Here is a 10,497-nt window from a genome sequence, read left to right as displayed (position 1 = left end):
TTCTAGACACAATCGATTACAACAATTGCAATTGCAATTGCAATTGCAATTTCCAATTTCCCAATGCAACGCCGATACCCAGGATGGGCCAAAAGCCCCCTGAATGACTGAAAGGAATGACTGGACTTTGGACATTGTCAGACAATAAACGGTTGTAAGACGAGCACTAAACTTAGGTAGGATCATGTGACCGGATGCTTCGGTTGGTGCCGGAAGTTTGACCCAAGAGAGTTAGCTAATTAGTAATGTTATTGTCTCAGTTTATGTATCGGCCGAATTATAGCCGGAAGTTCGAGGCTTCAACGGAGACCCGCTATATTTTTTGCATAGCCGTTCCTACAAGTACAGGGTTTTTTTATGTAGAATGAAATTTTTTTATTTATAGAACTGTAATGCTTGGTTTTCCATCATTTTCTTTGTTTAGACCTCTTATGCTTGTTTCATCAACTATAATTAGACAGTTTTTTCATCGGTTAATTTATTTAGAGCTCCAATGCTTTTTCGTTTATGGAAGTGTAACGCTTCTCGTTATTAATAGATCATAATGCATTTTTTCTGGTTAAATAATCGAATCTAGAATAGGTATAGCCGATAAATGGCAAGTCTTCTTTAATGTTACCATTACCCGCTTTACCTTGTTCTCGTTGTTCCTGTGCCTTACTTAATGCAGGGCTATCGGGAACATTTTCTAATTCATCAGTTGGGAAGAATCTAGTATCCGTAATTGATCTTAATTTAGGAATGAAGGGAGCATCAACTTTCCGAATGGTTTCCCAATCAACGCCCCTGAAGAAAGGATGATTTTTGATTTCTTCAGCACCGCCATATCTACCTAATCTGTCCTCGGCGTTGCTTAATAATCTTCTAATTAAATCTTCGGCCTCGGGAGATAAATGGATATCTTCTGGAATGATCAAAGTTTCTTGCCAGTTTAAAATCTTTCTGTAAGTTTCATGAGGGGTCTCACTGCAAAATGGAGGCCAACCAATTAAACATTCAAACATAATTGCACCCAATGACCACCAGTCACATTCTTGACCATAGCCTTGATGAATGAAGATTTCTGGAGCAATATAGTCGGGAGTACCAACCGTGGAATATGCCATTAATCTTCTACTTTTCCTCCAAGTTTGTATTTGTTGACGATTCGACATGGTTAAATTGATTGCATCCACCATCATTGAATTACGTCCACTTTTCATGGTTCCATTACCATTTCCTCCTGGAACTCCTAAATTTTGCTGTTGCTGTTGCTGCTGTTCTTTTTCTAATAATTTCTTATAATAATTAGAATCATGAGTTTTATGAAATCCAGTTGATAATCCAAAATCTGATAATTTAATATGTCCTCTAATATCAATTAAAATATTATCTGGTTTGATATCACGATGAATAAACCCTAATTTATGAATTGCTTCAATGGCTAATACACATTCTGCCATATAAAATCTAGTAATATCCTCAGTGAAAATTTGCCATCTAATCAACATGGTCATCAAATCTCCTCCTGGTAAAAATTCCATAATTAAATATAAATATTGACTATCTTGAAATGAATAATATAATGATACCACCCATGGTGAATCACTACCAGCTAAAACATCTCTTTCTGCTTTAACATGTGCTAATTGATCTTTTTTATACATTTCAGATTTTAATAATGTTTTCATGGCATATATTTTACCAGTATCCCTTTTTTGAACTAATCTAACTTCACCAAAAGCACCTTTACCAATCACTTTAACCGTAACAAAATCTTCTAATGATAATTTAGTACGACGCAATCTTAAAAATTGCGATTCTTTTCTACCTAAGTTTTGTAATTGACGATTTTTTCTTTCTTCACTTGATCCTAAATCTTCATTCATTAATTTATGTTCTAAATCTAATCTTCTTTGGTTTCTTTCAATCGCATGACTAACTGACATTTGATAGAAATTTTCCAACTTTAATTTAACTGACGATGCTTTATCTTGAGTAATTTTATTTAATAGATTTGGTTGACGATTAAAGTAAACATAATTACTTTTAACTGGACTTCCTTGATCAGTATTCCCACGATTCACTGGAGTGCCTTGTACTGAGACCAGTTGTTTTGGCTGTTGTTGTTTATTACTTGATGGCTCAGAACTTGGATGTACTTGACGTGGAGTTTGGGCTTGTGCTGCTTGTGCTGCTTGCTTAGCTTCGGCTTCAGCTTGTGCCTGGGCTTGTGCTTGAGCCTGTGCATGGGCCTGTGCATGGGCCTGTGCTTGTGCCTGTGCTTGTGCCTGTGCTTGGGCCTGTGCTTGGGCCTGTGCTTGTGCCTGTGCTTGTGCCTGTGCTTGTGCCTGTGCATGAGCTTGCGCTTGGGCCTGTGCTTGGGTTGGTGCTTGTGCCTGTGCATGAGCTTGCGCCTGGTTTTGTTGTTCTATTGGTGACATTGGAATAGCATCACCTTGAGGGGAATGTTGCTGAATATGTTGAAGAGGAGAGTTTTTATCAACTTGAGTCAAACTATTATTATTATGGTTAAAGGCCAAATTCTCATGAAATGAATTAGTAAGGGAATTAGAGTTACTAATTTCTGATAAATTGGAATTTGAATTATTATTCAAAGTAGTAAAAGTAGGAGGTTTAAAATTTAATGAATTTCTTGAATCGATTGACTGGAAATTATTATAATTATGACTGCTTACATTAATATTATTTTGAGGACTTTGATTATAATTTGAGCCATTAGCATTTGAATTACCAAATAATAATTGATCGTTATTATGACCATTACTAAATTCATTTGATGACAGGAAAGTTGGAGATGCTTGAAACATTGCTTGTGGGTTAACCAATGGAGAAGTTGGACCGGTGAAATCATGTTGAGCAGGTGGATTCTCCATCACACCACTTGTATCTTCATCCATGAAGCTGTGATCGTCATCATTTTGATGATTTGATTGTGCTTGGGCCGCACGTGCATTGGCTTCTTGTTGATTCATGTATTGTTGTTCTAATTGTAATCTCTGTTGTTGGAGTTGCAAATTATGTAATTCAGCTTGTGAGCTTTCATTTTGCATGTATAATTGAGGGTCTCGTTGCTGTTGTTCTTGCTGTTGTTGTTGCTGTTGTTGTTGCTGTTGTTGATAGTAAAGCTGTTTTTGCTCTTCAGAAAGATAATCAAAATTCATGGTTAAGTCCAACGATATAACAAAGCCTCGACCTTATAATCCTGGGAATCAACGAAAGTTTACGGGAATTCAAGTGGATCAAAAAAAAAAAACAGCAAAGTCAATAGAATTTAAATGGACAAACTGGGTGGAAATTCCAGATTGATCTCGTCAGTGGTAGTAATTTTAATTGAAACCGGTGAAAAACTTGGATATTTCGTGTTGACACCGATAAAATGACTTAAATTCTGATCAATCTTCTCCTAAGGGATCTACTCAAACTCAAAAAATTTGACGAAGTCTTATAAAAATCCAATAAATTATGTGTTGTCTTTGTATGGAACACGAAAATACCAAAGGAATCTCCTACCAAAAACAAAAAAATTCTCAATGTCGTTTTTTGCCTGGGTTTGTTTGTTGATCTTTGTTTTTTCGCTTTAAGTTTTTTTTGTTTTGTATGTAATTTTTTGTGTAGGAGTACATTGTTCCTACTAGTAAAACTCCTATTTTAACTGTTTTCGATATTAAGTCTACCTATTGTAACAAAGGGAACACTTTAACGAACTGATTCAATATTCCTGGAAGTTATTGTAGTGGTTAGACATAGTGAAAGCTCCGTACAACAAAAAATGAAAGACACCCGTGCATCTTCAGAGAAAATACTCCTCTCTTCTACAATATAATACCTGGTTTCAATAATTATATTTTATTTATATATAATAATTTACATATAAAAGTTATAAACATAACAAAAGTAAAGTTTTGAGAGATCCAACAATACTCTTAAAATTGTAAGGCTTGACCTTTTTGTTTTTTATCACCACCCAATTCGAAGTGTTTACATCTTTTCAAACTTAATTGAGCTTTAGTTTTACAAGCAACACATTCTAATCTTAAAACAACCTTTTTGGTAGTCTTAGCTTTCTTGTGGAAAACTGGTTTGGTTTGACCACCATAACCTTTTTGTTTACGGTCATATCTTCTTTTACCTTGAGCGAATAAAGAAGCTTTACCAGCTTTATATTGGGTAACTTTGTGTTGGGTGTGTTTACGACAGGTCTTACCTTTACAGTAAGTCTTTCTAGTCTTTGGAACGTTAACTATATGATTTGTTAGTATATGTATTATTTGCAATGAACAATTTGGAGTAATCACTGTTGATCTTCGTTACAGCCTCAAATGCCTTCATTAAACCCGTTGGTAGTATCATTCATCTTACTTGATTCTCTTTAAACTTTTCTAACTACTGAGGGCTGATTTTTCATCCAGCTCGACATCTTGAAAATTTCAAAATAGCTTGGTTAACTTCTCCATCTTAGGAAACGGATCTTCCACCATTCAATGAATGATTCCTTCTTGTTCATCTGTTCAGGTCACTGGTGCCAAACATACCCATTGTGTCTTAATGTGTTTTCGATATGACGGTATAAGTAAAAGGAAAGAAATTCAAAAAAAATTAGTATATTAAAAAAATTAAGGTGTAAATTTCCTCCACTAGTTTCGCAGGGTGTGTGCCGATTAGACAGTAACTATTGCAGTGAGAAGACTTGCTAGTATTTTTTTTTTAGTGAGATGATGAAAAAATTTTCGCTCTTCTGTGCTTTGGGAATAAATGTATCACGTGCGTGTACGCATTAGCTGGGGCACAAGCCCTAGATTTTGCTGACGCTAAAATTTGGCTGTTAACTGTTTTATCTAATTAAATACTTCTGTAGAGAAGTATGACATCCACGAATAAATATGTAAATAGCTTTACAAAAATATTAAGAGGTAACATATATTAAAGAGTGTACACAGTGGCGACTAGAGTAAAACATTGAGAGATCATAAGGAAAGAATAAGGTAAGTACCGAAATCATAGGAGAAGTAGTATACTAAATCGAAAAAGAATAACCGAAACAGTATTAAAGCATCTCAAACGTACCCTAGTGAGTAAAACAAAAGAAAAAAAAAAGAATGAACGACTAGAAAGTGAAAAGTAAGGGAGAAAAGGAGGAGAAGAATTGCAAATTCATCTCTTTATTCATTGTCCAGTTAATATTGGTCTCAGTTGCAAAAAAAAAAAAAGACTCTGCTCTAAGATGTCTTCAATATTAACTAGTTAGTAGAGCCACCACCAACAAGAACAAAAAAAACAAACAAACATCTGAAAACTACTATACAGTTATGGTACAATTTTATAAAGAAATATCGTAACTCGTGAAGAAAATGACTAATTAAAGTATGTTCTAACTTTGAGTAACAGTTTTATAAATTGTTGAAGTTGAAGTAACGGTATCTTCAGATTCAGAAGCTGCATAGTAATTATATTCAACAACACAGACACCACCACTTTTAGTAGCAGTACTGACATCATCGATAATCCAACCACCGGTAGAAGATGGAACATTGGATAAATCGGTAATTGATGGAGCATCAGCCGCACTTGAACTTGCAGCAACAAGGGTTGATGAAGTTGAAGTTTCTGCTGCGGCACTAGCAGTACTTGAAGTGGTTGCTGCAACACCCGAACTTTGAACTGCTTTAGCAGAATCAGAGGTGGTTTCAGCAGTTGTAGATGATGTTTTGGTTGGTGAAATAGAGGAGGAGGATGTAGTTTCAGTTTCAGTTTCAGTTTCTACTTCATCAGCTGAAGATCCAAGATCAGTTTCGGTAGCAGTTGCGGTAGCAGTTGATTGTTCTTGAGCGTTAGTATTTTCGATTGGGGTTGTATCAGTGACGGTATAAACCTTGTTTTCCCCACCGGTCACTGTTTCAGTAACGGTGGCGGTATAATGAGTGACAGTAGCGGTAGAAGTGTTGATGTTTGTATTAGTTTTAGTTGAAGTGGAACCTTGTACCGTATGAACATTGGTTTTGGTGTTTTGAACAGTGGTTTTTAAATGAACGACAACTGGATCATCGTCACGCTTTTGTTCTTGTTGTTTAGCTGGAGCTGCTAATACTTGGGCAATTAAAAAGGCAGTGGCAAAAGATAAAGAGAATTTAGAGAATTGCATTTTAAAAAAGAGTGAAAAAAGAAAAGTATGAAAATGTAAGGAGCGACTAAGTGAAAGGATTGACTAAAGTTGGATTAGAGGAAGAAGGAGAGAGAGACTAGGGGTACTTTAATTTTCCAGAGATGTTAAATTGAAGAAAGGACACAGAGAGATTTAATTTTAAAATTAATTACTGGAATACTTCAAATACCAAAGATATTACTCGGTTTATATATTTACTCGTGTAACTCATCAGTTAAAGAAGCTTTGGTAATGCATTTCCACAAAAATCGATGAGCTGGTTTAAAATCTTTTTATAGGTAAGAAAAGTATCAAAAACGACAATCTTCATTATGCTAATCCCCGATTCTTCAGTGGAAGCCTTTGTATGCTACATGGAACGGGAGCAAAGTGGACTTATTTAGGAAAAAAAAAATAATTGACTCCAAAAGTTACTAATTTAACTTCATGTAATGCATTATTAAATGCAAATGATTAAAGCAATATTGACAAAATTCGCCCAGAGGTAAGGTCTACTTCAAGATGCTGGCTGTTAATACTACGAGTGAATGAGCTGAATAAGTAACACCAATGAAACGACATCACAAAACAAGAACCCATCAATGACATATACACTGCTAACTCATATTTGAAAGCTGCTTGTAAGTCGTTTTTGCTACATTAAAAAATAAAGTGATGAATTGTTGAAAGAAAGGGCCAAATTGTTAATGGCTTGACAACCAGGTTCGATTTTTTAACTGAGGTTGCTTTGCATCAATGCCATAACGTATTGGAAGAGTGGTGCAGCATAATTTTTTTGTTAATCCCTTACTAGAGATGAATGGATAAGGTGCTGGTTGCGAAATGCCCAAAACGGAAGGCTGCCAAAGAAACCAAAAAAAAAAAAAAAAAAAAAAAAGATGAAGGAAACGGTCGCACTAAAGCTAACCTGGAAGTTGCATACACGACCCATGAAATCCCATCATACTTTACTGCTGGCTACTACTCTTAAAGAATCCACACGTCTATCGATTAGGAATGGCATGACCAGTTGGGGTTGTCACAAATGGGCAAACAGTGGCAGGCTAGCTAGCAATTCAACAGAAGACGAATGCGGGATGAAAGTTACTTGATTTTGTAACATTTGTTATAAAATTTATAAAAATTAGGAAATTTCCTGGGTATTTCCTTCTTGTACATAACGTAATCGAAGAAATGTTAGAAAGGGCTCTCTATTGAGAGAACTAGAAAATATTCAGTAACAACGGCCACATGTAGCAGAACATGTAAACGAAGGTATCTACATAATGGAATAAGGTATTCATAATTGAACTGATGACGGAAATTACCTAAGACTTCAAAAAGTGAGATCATACCTGGAAAAGCTTCTACCATATGATCGAGAGGATGTGATGTTATAGAATACCTGACTGTGGTATTAGCTTAATATTGAATTTTTTTTTTTTTTTGCAACATCCACCCGGTTCTTCAATTTCGAAACTAATAAACCGAACCCCGGCCGAAAGAGCAGGCCGTTTTTAATTCTCGGGGGAAAATCAAAACAACCCTTGCAAATACCAATAGCAAACAACATGACCGAATCTCGTTCCACTCTCCATTCTGGTGCTACTGAACTGGGGCCACTGGCACCATCCTCCGAGTGAGGATTTAGCCCGGCAGGCCATCGAACCACTTATACTAGAAAGATATAATGGGGAGACGGTGGTACCGGAAGTAGCCACAGAACATCCGGCTCGCCCATTCCGGCCGACCGGACCCCGAGTAACGAGGCGTGCGACGAGCAACGACCAACTTTGAAGCCGGTTTCAAAAAACCCAAAAACTCACTTTTTTTCTTAAAGGCCAGCAAATTCCGGTTTCCTTGTTTTGTTTTTTTTTACATTCTTTTTTTTTTTCTATCGGTGACCCTCCTTGATAGATAATCAGTTTTATCTAAACTTCTTTCAAATACTGTTATAATCGGTTTTAATCAATTGCTTTGATTAAGTTAATATTGGTTATAGTTGGTTGCTTGAGTAGTCCATAAGTTAATTGAAGTAAAATTAGTGCTAATTCGCATAGACCGGATTCCAAAGAGAGTTACATTTTTTTGTTTATTTGCAATCTTTTTCCAAATTGATATGAGTAATTTCGGTTATGGAGGTTTATCTTTCCCAGGATATCCTAATCAGCTTCGTCAGATGGGATTAGGAGGATTATCACAAAATGAAATCAATCAACATCAAGCAGCAGCATCAGCAGCAGCAGCATCAAGAGCAGATGCTCAACTGCAAAGTGCACAACAACAAGCACAACAAAATAATTCAAATCAAGGAGGTCAACAAGCTACTGATAATGAAACTAAGGTTAAAAAGGAGCGTAAGAATAGACCGGGCCAAAAATTTGGCGCAAAAAAGAAATCATGGGTTTGGAGTTGGTTTGCTCAGGATTCTCAAGATCCAAATATTGCAGCTTGTGATTATTGTGGTAGAATTATAACAAGATTAGCTTCTGATAAAGGATCACCTAAGAAATTGAGTGAACATTTGAAGACTCATAAATTAACCCGTGAATCAATCAATAATACTAGACCAATTCCAATAGATGGTCATGGTAATACTTATACTCAAAGTGGAGAGCCAATATCAATACCCAATTATTCAGTCAATATTCCAACTCCAGGAGGAGCCTCGAATCAGGGCCAAGGCCCATCTCAAGGTCAACCTCAATCACAGGCGCAAGTCTCTCCCCAATCTCAACTTTCACAACAATCACAACAGGGTGATCTTAAATCAGATGATCAATTAGATGAAAACGGAACACCTAAAAGAAGGAAAAGAAGTAAGATCAATAAAAATTCTACTCCAAATGCTCCCTTACCTAATACTAATTCCAATGTTGATCCAAATTTTCAATTTAATATGCCATCTCAAAGAAGATTTTTATCGGCAGATTTCGATAACACTCCTTATTCACCAATGAAGTTTCATAAGCATTTAATGAAATTCTTAACTGATAACAAATTGGCAATCAACGTGATTAAATCTCATTCATTCCAGCAATTAATTTATGATTTAAGAACTGACTCAATTTCAGATTTATTAGAATTAACCAACCTCTATTCTTCTCTACTAGAAGTAAGTAGGTTTGATGGAGCTCAAGCTAGTTCTAGTGATGCAACCGATGCAATTTCTGATAGCGTTGTCCATACTTTAAATCAAGAATTGGATAAAAAATGATAATGATATTTAGTTCTAATTATTTCTTTGTTTAAATCAAATAATTCTTTATTTATTATAATATACAACATAGGAAGAAAAAATTTATTTAAAAAAATTTAAATAAGTAAGTAAAGTTACCAGACATTTAGCATAAAGGAAGGAAATGAAGCAAGAAGCAAAAAAAAAAAATTGACAGTAGAAAATTATTATAAATAAGATAAAACATTAAGAAGGAAATGAAAAAGTTATGATCAAAGGATCATCTTGAAAACATTTATGCAAAGTTATTGATTACTAACACTTCTCACCCACATATCATCACCATCAAGTTCTCTCCATAATCTACTAATTGAAATACCTAAACCATATTTTTTCTTTTCAATTTCATCTTGTTTCATCTTTAATTTTTCAATAGCTTTATTAATCTTTGTCCTTGTGGCGTAATCGATCTCAACATTATATGGTGGTAATAAATTAGTCAAAAAATCAATTTCTTTATTAATCTTGTTGATACGACTTTCATATTGATCATATTTTGATTGTTGTTCTTCTAATTGTTGAGTAACTTTCAATTTGTCTTTTTCAACATTATTACCAGTAAATGATATTGTAGTTTTATTTTTAGTATTTGGTACTTGAACTTTGGTATGGTAATGACTAGGATTATATGATGGATGACTATCTAATATTGGGCTTTTAATTGGTTCATGTGATACTTTCCTAACGGTAAATTTGATGGGTTTTCTCTTTGGTTGTTCAACTTTACCATTTTCTTTACCCTGGTTTTTATTATTATTAGACAATTTATCCTTTGATAAACTTTTAATTAATTTTCCAGTGGAACTATTACTATTTATGGATGATAATGACGATTCTGAAAGTGTTGGTGATTCTGATGATACTACTTGGTTATTGTTGGCATTACCAACACTACCATTGGCAGAAGGATTGGAAATACTCTCAATAGTTGAAGTCATATACGAAATTTACTTTTTATTCGGTCCAATTAACCAAAAATTTAACTTCAAGATTAAAACCCAATCTCTAGAAAAAAAATTAAGCGTATGAAAAAGTCTGCTAAAGTATCAGCTAGAAATCTGTTCTGGGAATTCTGATTAAATCTTCTTTTGAAACTCTTCAAAGGATTTCTTAAATC

At 34.8% G+C, this 10,497-nt stretch overlaps 5 protein-coding genes across 5 annotated transcripts; 1 reads left to right on the top strand and 4 right to left on the bottom strand.

The window, feature by feature from the left end:
* Positions 1-396: 396 nt before the first annotated feature.
* Positions 397-1,446, bottom strand: CBK1 (serine/threonine protein kinase). The gene has a single exon (XM_020221196.1). The coding sequence runs from the start codon at positions 1,440-1,442 to the stop codon at positions 540-542; it is 903 nt and encodes a 300-aa protein (XP_020077246.1). The 5' UTR covers positions 1,443-1,446; the 3' UTR covers positions 397-539.
* Positions 1,447-3,926: 2,480 nt separating this feature from the next.
* Positions 3,927-4,671, bottom strand: RPL42 (60S ribosomal protein eL42; the record flags this gene model as incomplete). Its single annotated transcript, XM_020219674.1, has 2 exons — positions 4,536-4,671; positions 3,927-4,243 (listed from the first exon to the last, which is right to left on the bottom strand). Exons 1-2 carry the CDS (start codon positions 4,537-4,539, stop codon positions 3,927-3,929), a joined length of 321 nt encoding a protein of 106 aa, XP_020077245.1. The 5' UTR covers positions 4,540-4,671.
* Positions 4,672-5,219: 548 nt separating this feature from the next.
* Positions 5,220-6,287, bottom strand: FGR41 (Fgr41p). The gene has a single exon (XM_020221195.1). The coding sequence runs from the start codon at positions 6,140-6,142 to the stop codon at positions 5,372-5,374; it is 771 nt and encodes a 256-aa protein (XP_020077244.1). The 5' UTR covers positions 6,143-6,287; the 3' UTR covers positions 5,220-5,371.
* Positions 6,288-8,066: 1,779 nt separating this feature from the next.
* Positions 8,067-9,436, top strand: HYPBUDRAFT_152785 (uncharacterized protein). The gene has a single exon (XM_020221194.1). It carries the CDS (start codon positions 8,262-8,264, stop codon positions 9,357-9,359), a length of 1,098 nt encoding a protein of 365 aa, XP_020077243.1. The 5' UTR covers positions 8,067-8,261; the 3' UTR covers positions 9,360-9,436.
* Positions 9,437-9,634: 198 nt separating this feature from the next.
* On the bottom strand, positions 9,635-10,231 carry HYPBUDRAFT_96111 (uncharacterized protein; the record flags this gene model as incomplete). The annotated part of the gene is made up of 1 exon (XM_020223964.1): positions 9,635-10,231. A coding segment is annotated over one exon (597 nt), but the record flags the coding sequence as incomplete, so codon positions are not given.
* Positions 10,232-10,497: the final 266 nt, after the last annotated feature.

Source organism: Hyphopichia burtonii, assembly GCF_001661395.1.
Source record: "Hyphopichia burtonii NRRL Y-1933 unplaced genomic scaffold HYPBUscaffold_3, whole genome shotgun sequence".
In the NCBI taxonomy this organism is placed as follows: domain Eukaryota; kingdom Fungi; phylum Ascomycota; class Pichiomycetes; order Serinales; family Debaryomycetaceae; genus Hyphopichia; species Hyphopichia burtonii.
Note: the sequence above shows the minus strand (reverse complement) of the source record. Positions and strands in the feature narration are given on the sequence as shown.